The sequence below is a fragment of the Macrotis lagotis genome, chromosome X (assembly GCF_037893015.1).
Source record: "Macrotis lagotis isolate mMagLag1 chromosome X, bilby.v1.9.chrom.fasta, whole genome shotgun sequence".
Classification (NCBI taxonomy): domain Eukaryota; kingdom Metazoa; phylum Chordata; class Mammalia; order Peramelemorphia; family Peramelidae; genus Macrotis; species Macrotis lagotis.
In genome coordinates, this window is record NC_133666.1 from 193,432,384 (window position 1) to 193,451,928 (window position 19,545).

Here is a 19,545-nt window from a genome sequence, read left to right on the forward strand (position 1 = left end):
ATGGAATCAAATGGAAAGAAGAAATGGTCCAATAAACTTTACTTTAGGATCATATTGAGCTACCTGTTGACTTTAAAGCATTGATATATCATCTGTTTTACAGGCTTTTATGTTCTTTTGAAAATTCATCATGTTACCTATTGGTCAGACTGTGTTTTATGCCTCTAATATTATTTATCTGAGACTCCATTTGCTTGACTAATAAATAGGGATAAAACAGGTGGTTTTAAGAATCATACAAGGGCGGCGCCTCCAGCTTCTGGCCCGGCCCGTGTGCCCCTTCGGCCGGCCCATCCCGCTGCGGGCTGCGCAGCGGCCCCAGGCCCCCAACATGATCCATTTCATATTGCTGTTCAGTTGACAAGGGAAATTAAGACTGCAGAAGTGGTATACTACACTCCCCGATAAAGAGAGAAAAAAAGATCACCCGAGAAATTGTACAGATGATTCTGTCTCATGGTCAAAAGATGAGCAGTTTTGTTGACTGGAAGGATCTAAAAATTGTTTATAAAAGATATGCTAGCTTATATTTTTGCTGTGCAGTAGAAAATCAGGACAATGAACTGTTGACGCTAGAGATTGTACATCGTTATGTGGAATTACTAGACAAGTATTTTGGAAATGTCTGTGAACTGGATATTATATTTAATTTCAAAAAGGCATATTTTATCCTTGATGAGTTTATAATTGGAGGAGAAATCCAGGAAACCTCAAAGAAAACTGCTGTCAAGGCTATAGAAGACTCTGATATGTTACAGGAGACAATGGAAGAATATATGAGCAAGCCTGCATTTTAACTGAAAAATCTACTTGGCTGTGTGTCTTAAATCTGCAAAACTTCAGCTGGATATGGTTCTTTTCTGATGTGCCAGAGTCTTATGCCAAAAAATAACTTAAATGGATTTTGCATGTAAACCTTCTTGAATACTTTGGGATACGGTGTTCAACTAGCAAGACTTAAAATTATAGCATATTTGTAACAGGTGCATATGTAAATGCATATATATGTACATATATTAATTATTCTTTGTGCATCTCAACTATGAAACTTAACAACCATCATTCAGTAGACTGCATGTTTTGTTTGTATAATTATTTTTCCAGCAAAATAATAATTTTAAAATATTTTTGAGAGATGAACGATGCTATATTTTTGCTAGTATCCTCAAAGGACAAGTTTGCCATTATTTTGTAAAAAAATATTGCGAATGTACTCCTGCCTATTTTGGACTAAAATAATTTTTTTTCTAAAAAAAAGAATCATACAAGATAATAAATGCAAAGTATTTTAGAAACATTTTGAAAGAAGTGAATGTGAGCAATTATTATCATAAAACTGTGAACTTTTTCTTGTTATGCCAATTAAAAGAAATGGTCTCTATTAAGGTTGGCAGTGTGCTATGCTTTGAGGATATAAAGCTATTTTTGTTTAGTGGCTTCAGTGATGTCCCCCTCTTTGATCTCTTTGGGAAATATTAGTCTTCTTGCTAGATCAAACTATGATATGGAACTGGGTCATAGGTAATGGAAATGTGAATTGGCAGCCAATGCTAACAATAATGTCCAATGTAAACTTTCTGAACAATCTTCTGATCACCTCCCCATCTCTAAGCTAAGAACTCCTGCAGCTACTGCTACTGTCATCTCCAAGACCCATAGCTAGTGTTGCTGTGGCTTACTTCACTTTGGGCTGGACTCTGGCCTAAGTTGTCTTAGACTTGGAAAAGTCCTATTTTTATATTTTGTTGGTTGAGCTAGTTTGGAATTCTATTAGTAACATTACTTTAAAGTTATTTGGGGGTTATCATGTTGCTTTTGCTCTGCCATTTTGACTTTGCCTCAGAGAAAACTTTTATTAATCAATTATCATATGTTGAATGCTGTGCTGAGAGGAGTTTGCTGCTTACAAAGCAAAAAAAAAAAAAAAAGAGTCCTTGCTCTCATGGAACTTTTGTTCTTTTTACAAAAAGAAAACTTAACCTTTAACGTTACCTACATTTCCCACTGTATCCTTCTTACCATCTTTGTAGAGAGTTAGCATTTATAGGAAGAAGAGAAGGAAAAAAAGGTCATCAAAATTAACCAATGTCTTGAAATAGAGTGACATTATTTGCCAAGTACTTTACCTGTGGCCTTCAAGCTCTACAATGAATTGGGGGAATAGTTCTTCTAATAGCTATTCACTGAAATCAAATTTAGTTGTTTTAATTTTGCTGTATTTCATTTTTCATGATCTAGTTGGAAGTGTAGTTTGTTCTTTTGCTTTCATTGTGAACCACTGGAGGTATATTGATTTTCATTGTTCTGTTAACTTCCTTTGAATCTTTTCATTTATCTTTCCATGTCTCTTGTTATTGCCATTGTGTCCAAAAAGCCACTCTAAACATCAGGCTCTTCTGTAAAAATAAGATGAACAAGCCTGGTAGTTCCACATCTATAATTCCAATTTATAGGATTTATAGATTTTAATTTAACATTTAGTTTATGTGAACCACAAGAAAGCACAGAAATGGGCCAAGGGAGAGAAAACAATTCTGCCTGATTATGAGCCAGTGAAGAGCCCAGCATTACAAAATAAAATGTTGTCACTGGAAAGTAAAAGCAATAATAAATTTTTCATTATTGTCTTTAATAGACTTTGGAGAAAACTAGGAATAAGAATTGGTCCTATTTGAAGAGGGAAGCCACAGATGAAAGTATGGTCTCCAGAGAGAGGATAAGTAAGATAAGTAATGATTGCAATGATGCGAACATTCTCATAAAACTCATCTATATAATTTAGATAATTAAAACTTTCTAGACAGAACAGACTTTGGAATCTGCCAAAAATCTTCCCCTCTGGACAGACAGTCATTGATAAAGTTAACATTAAAACTCATATTTCTTATTATCTAGTTCTATGATGCCATTATGCCAAGATTTCTAAGGTCAAATGAGAAAAAAAGCAGCAAATATAATTCCTTTTCCTTCCTCTGCTCCCTATGCTGCTTTTATTCAAATCCTTTCAGAAAAAAATGAGTAAGGTAGAAATGGGGTAAGTTTCCATCAATGGATCTCAGACAAAAGATATGACCCTTAATTTCTTCATGAATATAAATATATGTACACATATTATATGTATATATATATATATATATGACAATTACCTTTCCCCCTTTATGAATAAGAATATAGGGCTGAAATAAAAGAATTGTCTCTAATCAGAAAGGGTCACAATTGAAAGACAAATGAAATAAAGAATTACCAATTATTTAACCTGGGAAGACTAAAAATGGTTGTTTTATGAATCACATGAAATGTGGAATTTTCTCCTCTCTTATAACATACTGCAATTGCTTCCTCCCATTTTTTCCTTTCATTCATTTTTCTAAATGCCTAAGTTTCTTTCCTATTGACTATTCACTTCCACTTTCTCATTTACTTTGAGATTTCTGTATTGAATCCTGTATATATTCCCTAATTACTCCAAGTGAGAGTAATTGCTGAATAGTTCTGATTGTAATTATTAATAATAATGATAATTGCCTTTTACACAGCACTTTTCCTATGTCAGCTAATTTGGTATTCCCAGCAATAATCCAGTAAGGTGGATTCTATTAGTTTTTCCATTTTACAGATGATGGAAATAAAGTTGTAAGAGCTGAAGGGACTTGCCCAAGGTCAGCTCTGTCATGATTTTAAGACATTAAGAGTTCAAGTTTATCCACTTAGACATCGAGCTCTGAACATAAATATCTCTGCAGGCCCCATAGTGACTTAGAAAATCAATTATGGACATTATCTATGTCCTATTATATTGTTAGGTATTTTGTTAAACATTTGTAATGGAATTCAGGCAGCAATTGGGACAGTTACTTCCTAAAATATATACGATTCCACAAGTCTGGCCATTTCCCAGTCAATGGCAGTCTACTTTGTTTTCAATTCTTCCCTATCTTTCTAAGTCTTGCTGTAAATATTTCAATTCAAATGGAGTATAAACTTAGTGATGGAATTTCTCAGCTAAAGAGTGTGAAAATTTTAGTGGTTTAATTTCCATTATTATGGTTTCTTTCCCACAAACTGTCATGTTATTTCAAAGCTCCTCCGCTTTGTCAATGTTATATCTTTCCTATGGACACATGTACTTTGGAATAGGTTGCACCTTTACTTTAGAGTGTAATTCATCTGGGAGCACATTGTCTCTGTCATTTTGCAATTATAAAAATCCACTGAGTAGCACAGTTGGTTTAGCTTCTTGAATTACATTCTTGTAATGAATCATCTCTGAAAACATGTGCAATTAAATCAACATTTTCACATGATGCCTATTAACAAAAATGTCTTCATTAATAAAATAGAGTTCTTCAAAAGAATTTATTTTATGTGACAACCATAACAATTCACATTAAACTCAGTATCATTACTAGGAAAATGTTCCTTCTATGAAGGAGAAATATAAACAATAGCATAACAATAAATAGTAAAAATAAATAGGTGGTACATAAATAGAAAGCTCCAAATTATAAAATGTTAAGTTCTTGAAAACAGATGATGATTCCCCAGAATCAAATTTCCTTTCATTAGAGGAATGGCAACTTCTATTGTGATAAAAATCACTGAATTAATACTAATGATTTTTTCTTTTTGTAGAAATAATTCTTTCTAATGTTTGCTTAATTTTAGGAAGCAGTCAATAATTTGAAGAACTGAAAGTCCTTTTTTTTCTTCCTCAGTCTCTGAGTTTTCTGGTTAGTTTACTCATGAACAGGAAAACCCTCCTGATCTCTACTCGCACAATCTCCCAGGCACAGTGGCTATACACCTTTCCTTGCAGGTACTGGTTTATTCTTTGGAAATAGCTCTTCAAGGCCAACCTGAGGTTCTCACTCTCCAAGAAAGGCTCTTCCCACTCCCCCTCTTGCCCAAGACACTTCTCCAGCTGTTGCAGCTGCTGATCCAGTCCAATGAACAGTTGCATGAGCTGAGTCTGATTCCAAGCAGCAGGAACAGATTTCAGACTTAAGATGGTGAAGATCTGTTGGAGCATCTCATGCACAATGACTGTGGCATTCCCCCTCTGGAGTTGGCTTCCTTCCATGACTTCCTTTGGGAAGTTAAAGCTGGTCCTGTCCTTCCAACATGTCACCAGGGGAAATGTGCTCATTTGGTATAGAAGTAAAAAGTCTTCCTGCAGTCCTTGAGTCAGGTCACATCCTAGAGAGCATAGGGAGCTGGAGCAGAGCAGCACCAGGGCAACTGGCAACAAGGTCCAGGAGGTCATGGTGATGCTGATGGATGGTTTGGGTTTAGCTGAGCTGGGAGATCAGTGAGTCTTTGTCTCAGTGCCTTGTATATCTGCTCTCTGGGTTGTTTTCTCTTAAATAGTGCTAAATGTAATTTTCATTACTAAAATTGGAATTTCCACTGTCTTTAAGTTACTTTCCCTTTTTTATCTTAAAACAACCCCATCTTTAAAATTTTTGTGAAACTGCAACCAAATCTTGTCTTATAGAGAATATACAGATTAAGTTATTTGAGGTGAGGCAGCCTATTTTACTTAATTTTTTTTCTCATTCCCTTGTAAGACACATATTGTCATTTACAAAATGCTTTTAATTTTATTCCTAAAATATTTTCCAATACAATCCTCTCCCTACTACATCCATTGTCATCATTTGTGTTTAGATCCTCATCTTTTTTCTTCCTTTGATTTCAAGGATATTCCTTTTTCCACTTCATTCCATGACCACCCCCTTATCTGTATACCAGTTATTCAGACTAAAAACCTTATTTTGTTGAGCTTAACTCTTTCATTCTGATAATCCCACCCCTGTGACCTAGTCTTCCTGATAAATGGTTGCCTTTCATAATCCATTACATAAGTCTTCCTACAGTCATACTTGATTTCATTGTGCTGCTATCTTGTAGTTAGTCAAATGAAGAACTCTGTGGCCTGCCTTCTTCACCTCCTTCTTTCCAAATTTGAGAGCTTATTCTGGTTATCTCTGTTATGTTTTTGAAAATGTATGCCAATCTATTCCTCTAAGACTTTCTTGAACAAACTTGCAATTTTGATAAAAAATAATATTTCATCTGTTCTCTAATTATATTGTATATATATGTGTGTGTGTGTGTGTGTGTGTGTATGTCCTATTTTAACATTGGTTTTTCTTTAAATTTTCAATTTCATATTCCTTCCCTTTTCCCTCCCATCCTCACCTTGGCCTGCTCTGATACACTAACCAATTTGATATAAGTTATACCTGAGAAATCATGTCAAATATTTTCAAGTAAGTCATTTTGTGAAAGAAAACTAAAAAAATGAACAGAATCACAAAATAGTACGCTTAAGTATAAATTCAGGCAAAAATCATTCTTTCTCTGGAGGAAAATAGCATGTTGAAGTTGTCTCAGATAATTGTATTATTGAGAATAACTAAGTTATCCATGATTCTTCATTGTATAACATTGTTTTTTGTGATGTACAGTGTCTTCCTGTTTTTGCTCACTTCACTTTGCTTCATTTTATCTAAGTCTTTCCAGGTTTTCCTGAAATCATCACTTCTTATAGCAAAATAATAGTTCATGACAATCATATACTACAACTTATTGTGCCCTTTTCCAATTGATGGGCATACCCTCTATTCCCAATTTTTAGCTACCACAAAAAGCTGAAAATAAAAAATTCTGTACATGTAAGTCTTTCCCCTTTTATGATCTTTTGAAATATATATCTAGCAGTTGTATAACTGCTTCATAGGACATACACAGCTTTATATCTCTTTGAGCATAGTTCCAATAGCTTCCCAGAATAGGTAGATCAGTTTATAACAAGACAAACAGTGTATTATACACTTCTAACATTTCAAAAGACAATACTCCTCCCTGGTGACAGCTCCCTAGATGTTTTGTCACCTATTAATAGAATATAAGATCCTAAATTAGTGTCAGGGTCTTTTTTTTCCCTTTTTTTGGTTTCTGCAGGGCAGTGGGGTTGGGGTGGCTTGCATGTCACACAGCTGGGTGATGGTTGGGTGTATGGGGCCGGATATGGGCTCAGGTGCTCCTGGTTCCAGGGCTGGTGCTCCACTGTGCCACCTGGCCATACCTACAATTATTACTATTATTTTTTAAGTTTAATTTTAATTTTTTTATCTCCCCTTTACTTTATTGCTCAAGCAAATCTATATTTTTGGGGGGATAGAGTATTTAGTTTACTCTTAAACAAGAATATTTTATTAATGTATAAAAAACATTATTTGTACAAAATGAGAATAAATAAATATTAAATTAAGAACTCGAAAAAAACCCCAGTGAGAATAAGTTACCTTCTCCGTATCTTAATTCCAATAGGAATTAGGTGTTAAATATAGATCAATTACTGCAGAATTCATAAAGAAAAAAATAGGGAAGTGGCCTCACAAGGCAAAATCTTGATCAATGAACTCCAGAGATTGCTAATCCTTAAAGTGGTCTTTAAATTTAACCTCTTAAACCTACATTCAACTCTTAACCTCATCATCTAGGTTCTTGCACAGTAAGTAGAAATTAAACTGCATTCTCATACCTTCAATCATCTTCAAATCCCTGGCTCAAATAGTGATTAAATAGCATTACCACAGGGAATGAAATTCAGTTTGCAATAGGGTTATTCTGAGAATAGTTTGTGCCACAGTGGGCCCCTTCTCTAAGATAATGCTTTGTCTCCATACACAACATTCAGGTCAATGAGAAGGGGTAGGTGTGCCCCTAGAGACAACTGGCTCCCAGGAGGTGTGAGGATAAGCCTGTTTTGGCTCAAATGCATGGACTCATAATTGAGATTGTACTATTAAAGAGCAAGAACACAATCATCTAGATGACAAGTGCTTTCAAATTAAGCAAAAATAAAAATTATCATTGTCCTTACAGAAAAATAAAGGCACTATCCTTTAAAGCAGCATAAAAATTAACCAATGAAAACATATTGCCTTATCCTGTAGAACATCCAGTTTCAAAAAGAAAATTTTATGAAATTGCAAAGAGACAAAAACATTTAGCTGAACTCATTGAATTAAATCTATTAATACATCAAAATTTGTGTAAGTTTGAGGATTCAAAGATTACACAGGAATTATTTCTAAAGTTTCTCCTTGATCCAATATTTTCATTCCAGAATGAGAAAGAAGCTTCCTGTGAAGTCATATTGGCGAGACTGCATTTCCAGAGAGCTTCAATTATGATGTCAGTTCTTACTCTCATCATTAAATAGAGTAACTTAGGGACTCCTGACTCATGGATTCTCCTTTGACACTTGCTTTCTGAAGAGAAACTGAGAGTTCTGTTACTGTATTGGGGTAGCCACAGAAATAACCTAACTTGGCATTTCCCTAGTTAGTGATAGTGTAGCTGTGTGTGAATTTCTGGACGTTTCAGATTCAGAGAATCCCCCAGCTAGTGATCCAGCCCCCCAGATCTTTTACTTGCCAGGATTTTCTTACATCATGTCCGTTTAGTTTGGTTTTCTTGTTACCCTGAATTGCTGAGCTTACTGCACTGGGGTTACATGAGCTAAATATTCTTCATTGACAAGAGGGGAAAAGACTTACTTTACTTTTGTTTTCAGTGTTTGCAGTGATTTGACTTTCCTTTTATTTTTTCACAACCCTTTTACCCTCAAGAAATTTTTTATCTAAAGAAAACAGAATTCTGATGCTTTAAACACCTCATAAATTCCACAGTAGTATATCTTTTATTTGAATTCATTTGAATATCCTCAAGAAAGGGCAGAAGTTATTCTGTTTTTTGTTAATGGTATCACTGTCATCCTTAGTTCATTTTGGAATCATTTGTGATTCCTTTTTCTGTCACCCTGCTCATGTAGTTCATTCACCAGCTCTTTGTTGACTTCTACAATGTGCCTACAATTAAGTTTGTCTCACATTCCATAACCTTTCTATTCAGATACAGATCTCTTTTTGCTAAAGGTATTCTAATTGTTTCCTATATTCTCTTCCTGTGCCCAGGTTATCCTCTGCCCAGTCTCTCCTCTTGAAAACAGTTTGAATAATCTTAGATGATGCCAATATGGACTCTCTTACTTGAATGCTTCGCTTTGGCTCCCTATAACCAACCCTGGGGCAAAAGAATATTATTTGGAGATAGAAAGGCTTGGGTGTAAATACTAGCTCTTGAATTTGCTAACCATAAGAATTGTCTCTTGTTGTCACAGAGTTGAAGACTCTATTAAATAATGTGTATAAAGAGCATCACAAACCAGGATATTCTGAAGACTGCTCATGCATTCAGTTTTCATCGCAGTTCTGAATATTTCAGATAGATAAAAATTATAGATGATGGCTTGTTTCATTGCTTTGTTAATTGTCTAGGTGTATTAAAGAAATAGATGGCTAATCCAGTTTAAATTTTAAAATATTCTGTGTCTTTTGGGAGAGCTGATTGTTGCCATTTCCTGCTTGTAACAGTTTTCTGTAAGTTATTATGTGAGTGCCATTATATAAGCTATTACATGAGAGTCACTGTGGCATATCATCTAGGATGTTAGATTTGGACCTAAAAGATTTGAATCCAATCCCACATGAGACAATTATTAGTTATATCCAGAGTAAATTACTAAGGCTCTCATACCTTCCCCTTTTAAAATGGACCTAATAATATTTATACTAACTACATTAGGTAGCAAATAACAATTATATAATTTTAGTACTATGTAAACAGTGTTTAACTTTTTTAATTATTAGAAGGAAATATTTTGTTACAAACTTTAAAGAGTTTCTTAAATGTGATTAACTATCTTCCAAAAAAAGAAATTCATGGAAACAAGGCCCTATAGATCATATTCCTCCTATGTATTGAGTCTTACCTTGTATTTCTTTCCATATACTTTATGTTCTAGTCACCCTAGCCTTCATTTTTCTTCTCTTCTGTCTTTTTCCCATTTGTATACTTATATCATGCTCAATATTTCATTGAACATAGACATTAAAATCCCTTCTTTCTTACAATTCTGGAATTGCAACCAAATTTACTTTTAAAGAGTGTTTATTGATTGAGGTTTTGGGGGATTAGAAAAGGAGTTCATATATTTGTAGATTATAATTTACACAAGAAGTAATCAATGAAGGGAAAAGAAGGAAAAGCAATTGAACTGTAGACTAAACAATATAATTCTAAACACATATGCTAAAAAACAAATTAAAGAAATAGTTAATAAATTGATGAAAGACAGTCATAATGATAACACACCAGCTTATCTTTAATTTTCTAAAGAAGTGCTTAGAGAATACATTTTATAGCAAAAACATTGCCAGAACATTGTGAACAACAATGAATGAACAAATATTTTTCTTTTTCTTTTTTCTTTTTTTTATATTTTGTTGTCTAATTATTTATAATAGTAGTTTCTACCTATCATTTTTGGTGAGGCTTTGAATTTTACACTTTTTCCCCACCGTCCCTTCCCTTCTCCCCACCCTCCCCAGAACACAGTCTGATAATCTTTACATTGTCTCCATGCTATACATTGGTCAAAATTGAATGTTGAGAGAGAGAAATCATATCCATGAGAAGAAAATAAAATATTAGAGATAGTAAAAATGTGTAGTACATAAGACACTTTTAAACAAAATTGAAGGCAATAGACTTTGGTCTTTGTTTAAACTCCTCACTTCTTTCTCTGGATACCCTTGTCCCTGATTATTGAATTGATAAAATGAACAAGTCCATTAAGGTTGATACCTTGATCATCACGCCCATGTTGCTGTTAGGGTGTACAATATTCTTCTGGCTCTGATCCTCTTGCCCAACATAAGTTCATGCAAGTCTTTGCAGGCTTCTCTGAAATCCCATCTGTCTTGCTTTCTAAGAGAACAAAAGTGTTCCATAACATACATATACCATAATTTGTTCAGTCATTCCCCAATTGATGGACATTCACTCAATTTCCAATTCTTTGCTACTACAAACAGGGCTGCTATGAATATTTTCTGAACACATGCAATAAAACAATCACAAACAGGACAGAAGAAAATCTAGAAAATTCAAGAAAAAACGCACAAATTAGAATCATAACATTCTATAGAACTAAGAGCAACTTTATTGGAAAAAAACTAAGAAATTGAATATATGTTTACTCAACACAGTTAAAAAGACAAATGTGCCAAAAATCAACCAAAAAAATTATAAAATAAGGAAGAATAAAAAAATATAAAATAACTGTTATATTTTAGACTTTTCTGGACTCTCCCACTCTTCAGACAATTTTAAATAGAGCCTCCAAAGAAATTCTGGAACAGTAGGTCCCACAAAAGCATGGAGTGAAATAATGTTTCATCTCAGGTAAATGTAGAAGTGCAGGAAGGAAACGTCTGTGTCACCAGAGTAAGAAGGGAGAAAATAGAGTCTCTCTTGCACAAGGTGCTTTAGCCAGGACCATGAAGCAACAAATCCACAGCAGGTTTATGGGGGGTTGACTCAGTAGCTACAGGGACAGCTTCCACAGCTCTCTGCCCAAAGATTGTAAGGAGCTTGGATAACTTGCCACAAGGAGACTAGAGGGGTCTATTTGGTTGACAGTGGTGAAACACTTTGTTGCATACCCCCAAATAGATTCAGGTGACAGTTGAACTAGCACACCAGAGTTGGTTTCCTGCCCTAAGATGGCTGGGGGTATTCAGTGCTAGCTTCGTGTTTCCTCCACTATGCTGCTCTCTCACCTGAGGGCAAAAGACCTTTTCCAGCCAATCTTCCAAGTTGTGTTGGAGTGGAAAATTGTTTCAGTTCCTCCTTTGGTGGGTTCTGCCACACACAGATTTGTTTTGCAACTTTATTTAAAGATATTTCGAGAAGTTTGGGGGAAAACTTGGGCAAATCCCTACCTTTTTTCTGACATCTTGGTACCACTCCCGATTCTAAAATACTTATAATAAAAATGCTATCTATCTCAACAGAAAAAAAAACTAACGAAGTAAAATGAAAATTGGTACCAACCTTTAAAATATTATTTCATTTTTTTCAACAATCCATATAAATAATATTTTAAATTCTATTTCAGCAAGATAATGAGATCCAAATTTTTCTCCCTCATTCCATCCTTTCTCCCTTTCTGAAAGTAGTATATAGCTGCATATAGTGTATACATGTGTTATCATCTGAAAACTGACTGTTCATATCATCTGATTATTTATCAACTGAGAAATGACTTGTATTCTTAAAAATTTGATTCAGTTTTCTAAATAGCTGAGAAATGCAGCCTAGATCAGAAAATATTGCTATTAGAATAATTTTCCAGCATTCTGTTTTACTTCCTATCTTGATTGCATTAGTTTTGTTTATGTAAAAGCATTTTAGTTTACTATAATCAAATTTATCTGTTTTATATTTTTGTCATGCTTTCTATCTATTCTTTGAACTTGATTTCTTCCCTTACTTATCTGACATGTGGACTATTCCCTGCTCATTTAATTTGCTTATGGCATCACCATTTATGCCTAAATCATACACTTATTTTGACCTCATTTTGGTACATGGTGTGAAGTGAGGTGTTGGATTAAACCTAGTTTTCTTTTCCATTTTTCCCAACAGTTCTTGTCTGAGTTCTAATCACAAAAGCTGTGCAAAGCAATTTTTTGAAACTGGAAAATATTTTAATTGAAGGTAGAACCATATAGCAGAACACAATTTAGATGATTCCAATCTTAGATTTTTAGGGGTTTTTTTTGCAAGGCAATGGAGTTTAAGTGGCTTGCCCAAGGCCACACAGCTAGGTAATTGTTAAGTTTTTGAGGCCAGAACTGAACTCAGGTACTCCTGACTCCAGCACCAGTGTTCTATCCACTATGCCACCAGGCTGCACCAAGATGATTGCAATCTTGTTGACAACATCTAAAACATCATAGTAAATTGGACATTAATCTATTTCTTTCCAATGGTGTATTGATCTTAGCCACACCAATGTCTTCTTTACTGCCTGTTTGATCTGATGCTTTCCACTTCGACCTTTACAATGATTACTTGGGTGTTCTTGTCCTCAGTCTAGTTCAAAATTGATTCAGTGGATACAAGAAAGTTAATGGTGACATAGTTATCAAGTTTGCTTCTCCAAAGGTCACTTTTCCAAAGCCTAAGATGCCTAAAAAACCATTGTGAGGATACTTCCCACCAAGATGGTGGAGACAAGCCAGACACTATATTCAGATCTCCTGGCTTTCTCTCAGAACTAATAAACCACTTAACAAAATTTTGATCAACAAAACCCAGAAAAAGAAGCTAAGAGAAGAACATCTACCAACACAGTCTGTCTGAGGGGAATGTGGGTCAGCTGTAGGCAGAGAGCAGAGTCAGTCCAGGCACTGTGGGGTGAAGCCAGAGGATCAACCCAGGCTGCAGAGGCTTTGACTGTGGGAACAGAAGTCTGGGGAGTCCCAGCAGGGTTAGAGGGTGAGTTCCAGCACAGTGTGTGTGTGGCTGGACATTGATCTGCTCAGCTCAGCTGGTCTGGAGGACTGGGTTCCATTCTTACAGCTTCCCAGAACAAGCAAAGTAACAGTCTCACCCTACCCCCCAGGGCCAGGCTTGGGGAGCAAAGCTCTCTCAGCTGAATAGGGAGATTAACTACCTCACCCCAGGGCCCAGCCCACACTGTTCAAGGGTAACAGTATCCAGCTGTGCCCCCCACCCACACCAGGCCTAGGGAGAAGGCTTCAAATCAAGGTCACAAACACTCAAGACAGCAACCAGTACCTCCTACAGGCTGGCCCACTTGAAGTTACTAAGCCCATTGAGCAAAACCTCTAAGATTCTCAACACCAAAGATCTGTGACCCAGCACCCCCTCCAACACAAGGTCTTAGGAAAATGAAGAAAGGACAGCATAAAGGGGGAGGGGGTCGTTGAAAGCTACCTTGAAGTGAAAGATCCTTACCCAGAGAGAGCTAGACTTCTGAGGAGAATATGAATCGATCACCAGCCCAGGAAGAGATCCTGGAAGAGATCAGGAAGGAGTTTAAAAATCAAGTGGAAAAATTGGGAAAATAAAAACAAAAGAAAATAAACTCATTGAAAGATGCATTTAACTTCTTGCAACAAGAAAACATCCTTGGAAAATACAATTGGGCAAATTCAAAAAGAAAATAATTCTTTCAAAACCTCACTTGAGGGGCAGCTAGGTGGCATAGTGGAAAGAGCACTGTGGCCCTGGGGTCAGTAGTACCTGAGTTCAAATTCAGCCTCAGCCACATAATAATTACCTAGCTGTGTGGCCATGGGCAAGCCACTTAACCCCATTTGCCTTGAAAAAACTAAAAAAAAACCTCACTTGATCAAATGGAAAACTTTCAAAAGTAGAATTGAACAATTGGATAAGGAGTTACAAAAAGTAAATTCTTCTCTTAAAAAAAGAATGGAGTCTGTGGACACTAATAACTTCATGAGAACAATAATCACTAAACAAAATCAAAAAATTCAAAAAAAGTAGAAGAAAATGTAAAATACCTCATAGGCAAAACCACTGACCTTGAAAATAGATTCAGGAGAGACAACGTAAGAATCACTGGGCTCTCTGAAAACCTTGAAAAGAAGAAAGTATTGACTCAATATTACAGGATCTAATGATGTACAATTGTCCTGATATCATGGAACCAGAGGGCAAAATAGATACTGAAAGAATACATCAATTCCCCATGGAAAGGAATTCCCAAATGAAAATACTAAGGAATATTGTGGCCAAATAGTAGTATTATCAGATAAAAGAGAAAATCCTGCAAGCAGCCAGAAAGAAATAATTTAGATACCAAGAAGCCACAGTAAAGATCACACAGGGTCTGGCTGCATCAACATTAAGGGATAGAAGGACCTAGAATGCATTAGGCAAAAGAAAAAAAAACTAGAAATACAGTCAAGAATTCACTATCTGGCGAAATTGAGCCTTCTCCATGGGAAAAGATGAACATTTAATGAAATAAGAAACTTCCAACTTCTCCTGATGAAATGACCAGAACAAAACAGAAAATTTGGACATCAAATAGGAGACTCAAGAGACATGTGGGAAAAAAAGGTTAAAAAAAGAGTAAAGAAAGAAAAAAACCTGCTATCTATCCAAGAAGATGAAACTGGCTATATCCCAACCAGAAAGATTCTCATAACTTTCAAGAATTGTAAATCTATTAAAGAGAATATACTTAGCCAGAAGTAATGGACACTAATGAGTTATCCATAACTCTGAGAGAATGATTTAAAAACAATATCTCCTTAAAAAGTGGGAACAATAAAGAGATGGGAGGATGGAGGAGATTGAATGGAGGTAAATCACATTACATAAAGAGGTACAAGGGACCAATTGCAATAGAGGGGAAGAAAGGAGGAGGTGAGAACCACCTGAATCTTACTTTCATCAGATTAGACTTAAAGTTAACAAACACTCAGTTAAGTTAAGAAATGTATCTTACCTTTCAAGAATTAAGAGGGAAAAGAAAGAGGCATGAAGAAAAGAGGAACTAACAGAAGGAAGGGAAGGAAGGAGGGGCAAAGTGAAATGGGAAAGAAAGGGGAGGGGAATTGGATGTAAGGGGACAAATACACTGAAGATATTGGTATTCAGAAACAAAATACTGTGGAATACGGATAAAGTGAAAAAAGGGGAAAAAGACAAACAGGGGGAAGATAGCATGGAGGTCAATAAAGAGTTAGTAATTATAACTTTGAATGTGAATGAGATGAACTCTCCCATAAAACATAAATTAATAGCAGACTGGATTAAAAACCAGAGTCCTACAATATGTTGCTTACAAAAAAACTCATCTGAAGCAGAGAGATATATATAGAGTAAAGGTAAAATGTTAGGACAGAATATATTTTGCTTCAACTGAAGTGTAAAAGGCAGGTGTAGCAATCCTTATCTCAGACAAAGCAGGGGCAAAAATAGATCTCATTAAAAGAGATGAAGAAGGAAACTATATCCTCTTAAAAGGTACCATAGACAATGAAACGATTTCAATACTAAACATGTATGCACCAAGTGGTATAGCAACCAAATTCTTAGAGGAGATGTTAAATGAGTAACAAGAAGACATAGGCAGCAGACCTCTACTGTGGGAGATCCCAACCTCTTGCTCTCAGATTTAGATAAATCTAACCATAAAATAAACAAGAAGGAAGTTAAGGAGGTAAACAGATTGTTAAAAAACCTAGACGTGATAGACGTTTGGAGATAGTTGAATGGGGATAGAAAAGAATATGTGTTTTTTTTTTTACAGCAGTGCATGGCACACAAAAATTGACCATGTACCAAGACATAAAAATTTAATAATCAAATGCAGAAAGGCAAAAATAGTGAATACATCCTTCTCAGTTTATAATGCAATAAAAATAACATGCAATAATGGGTCAGGGAGAGATAGACCTAAAACTAATTGGAAACTAAATAACCTCATTTTAAAGAATGAGTGGATCAAACAACAAATTATAGAAAGAATTAATGATTTCATCGTGGAAAATGACAATAATGAGACAACATAGCAAAATGTATGGAATACAGTCAAGGCAATTGTCAGGGGATATATTATATATTTAAATGCTTACATGAACAAATTAGAGAAAAAGGAAATCAATGAACTAAATATGCAAAAAATATATCATTGAACTAAATATATCAAAAAATTAGAGAAAGAACAAATTCAAAACCCCCAATTAAATACCAAATTAGAAATTCTAAAAACCAAAGGAGAAATCAATAAAATCAAAAGCCAGAAAAACTATTGAACTAATATATAAAACCAAGAGTTGATTTTATGAAAAATAATAAAATTGATAAGACTGGTAAATTTGAGTTAAAAAAAGGAAGAAAACCAAATTGCCAATATCATAAATGAAAAAGGTGAACTCACTACCAATAAGGAGGAAATTGAAGTAACAATCTGGAATTATTTTGCCCAACTATATGCTAATAAATTTGATAATCTAAATGAAATGGATGAATATTTACAAAAATATAAATTGCCCAGGTTAAATGAAAAGGAAATTAAATACCAAAATAACCCTAACTCAGAAAAAGAAATTCAACAAACCAATATTGAACTCCCTAGGAAAAAATATCCAGGGCCAGATGCATTCACAAGTGAGTTATATCAAACATTTAAGGAACAATTGGTTCTAATTATATAGAAACTCTTTGGAAAAATAGGTGAAGATGGAACTCTACCTATAACTCTTTCTATGCCACCAATATGATGCTGATATCTAAACCTAGAATACTTAAAACAAAGAAAGAAAATTAAAGAACTATCTCCCTAATGAATATAGATGCAAAAATCTTAAACAAAATCTTAGCAAAGCGATTACAGCAAGATATCTCTCAGATAATACACTATGACCAAGCAAGAGTTATCCCAGGAATGCAGGCTTGGTTTAATATTAGGAAAAACTGTTACTTTATTTAACTATATCAAGAACAAACCTATCAGAAATCATATGATCATATCAGTGGATGCTGAAAAAGCCTTTGACAAAATACAGCACCCATTCCTACTAAAAACACTAGTGAGCATAGGAATAAATGAATTGTTCCTTAGGATGATAAGCAGTATCTATCTGAAACCATCAACAAGCATTAAAAGCAATGGGGATAATCTATAGGCATTCACAATAAGATCAGGGGTGAAGCAAGGATGCCCATTATTACCACTACTATTCAATACTGTGTTAGAAATGTTAGCTTCAGCAATAAGAGAAGAAAAAATTGAAGGTATTATAATTTGGAAGGAAGAAACAAAACTCTCTCTTTGCAGATGACATGGTGGTATACTTAGAGAAGCCTAAAATAACATCTAAAAACTACTATATACAATTAGCAATTTTAGCAAAGTCACAGGATATAAAATAAACCTTCATAAATCCTCAGCATTTCTATATATATATATTACTAGCAAGATACAGCAGCAAGAGCTAGAAAGAGAAATCCCATTCAAAAATACTTCAGACAATATAAAATGCTTGGGACTCTACCTACCAAAGAAGAATCAGAATCTATGAAAACAACTGCAAAACACTTCTCATGCAAATAAAATCAGATTTAAATAACTGGGCAAATATAAATTGCTCATGGATAGGGCAAGTTAATATAATAAAAATGATAATTCCTACCAAACAAATTTCCAAAAAAATTACTTTAGTTAGAAAAAAATTATAAGTAAATTCATAGGCAGAAAGAAAATGTAAAGAATTTCCAGGGATTTAATGAAAACAAGTACAAAAGAAAGTGACTTAGCCCTACCAGGTTTAAAATTATATTATGAAGCCTCAGTCATCAAAACTGTCTGGTATTGGCTAAGAAATAGAGAGGTAGATCAGTGGAATAGACTAGTTGCAAAAGAGATAGCAGGAAATGGTTATAGTAATCTGCTGTTTGATGAACCCAAAGACTCCACATTCTGGGATAAAAACTCTCTCTTTGATAAAAAGTGTTGGGAAAATTGGAAGTTAGTATGGCAGAAACTTGGATTAGACAAGCATCTCACACCTTTTACCAAGATACGATCAAAATGGGTACAGGATTTAGGCATAAAAGACAATATTATAAGCAAACTAAGAAAAACTGTCAGATCTATGGAAAGGGAAGCAGTTTATAACCAAGGAAGAGATGGAGCACATCATTAAAAACAAACTAGATAATTTTGATTACATTAAATTAAAAAGCTTTTGTACAAGAAAAACCACTGTAACCAAGATAAAAAGAAATGTAGTAAATTGAGAAACAATTTTTACAACTAGTATTTCTGACAAAGGACTCACTTCTAAAATATAGAGAACTGAGTCAAATTTATTAAAAAATAGTCATTCCCCAATTGCCAAATGGTCAGAGGATATGCAGAAGCAATTTACAGATGAGGAAATTGAAGCAATCTATAGTCATATGAAATATTGCTCTAAATCTTTCCTGATCAAAGCAATGCAAATTAAAGCATCTCTGAGGTACCATCTCACACCTCTCAGACTGGCTAATATGACCAAAAAGGACAATGATCAATGTTGGAAGGGATGTGGGAAATCTGGGACACTAATACAATGTTGGTGGAGCTAAGAACTCACCCAGCATTTCTGGAGAGCACTTTGGAATTATGCGCAAAGGACAGTAAAAAATATGCACACTTTTTGATCCAGTAATACCACTACTGGGTCTATACCCTGAAGAGATCATCAAAAAGGGTAAAATCATCACTTGTACAAAAATATTCATAGCAAGTCTGTTTGTGGTGGCAAACAATTGGAAAATGAGTGAATGTCCATCAATTGAGTAATAGCTGAACAAAATGTGGTATATGTACATTATGGAACATTATTGTTTTGTTAGAAACCAGAAGGGTTAGGAATTCAGAGAAGCCTGGAAGGATTTACATGAACTGATGCTGAGCAAGATGAGTAGAACTAGAAGAACATTGTACATTGTAACAGCAACATGGATTTGATGATCAATCTTAATGAACTTTCTCATTTCATCAGTACAACAACCAGGGACAATTTTAGGATATTTATGGTGAATACCATCTGTATCCAAAGAAAGAATTGTGGAGTT

General features: G+C 34.7%; 1 protein-coding gene and 1 pseudogene across 1 annotated transcript; one reads left to right on the plus strand and one right to left on the minus strand.

The window, feature by feature from the left end:
• The first annotated feature begins 248 nt into the window (after positions 1-248).
• LOC141500343 (AP-1 complex subunit sigma-3 pseudogene) lies at positions 249-882 on the plus strand (annotated as a pseudogene).
• Positions 883-4,711: 3,829 nt separating this feature from the next.
• Positions 4,712-5,263, minus strand: LOC141499933 (interferon alpha-16-like). The gene has a single exon (XM_074202727.1). It carries the CDS (start codon positions 5,261-5,263, stop codon positions 4,712-4,714), a length of 552 nt encoding a protein of 183 aa, XP_074058828.1.
• Positions 5,264-19,545: the final 14,282 nt, after the last annotated feature.

Coding starts and splice junctions, on each gene's coding strand:
- LOC141499933 (XM_074202727.1), bottom strand. CDS start 5,263: ATGACCTCCTGGACCTTGTTGCCAGTTGCCCTGGTGCTGCTCTGCTCC.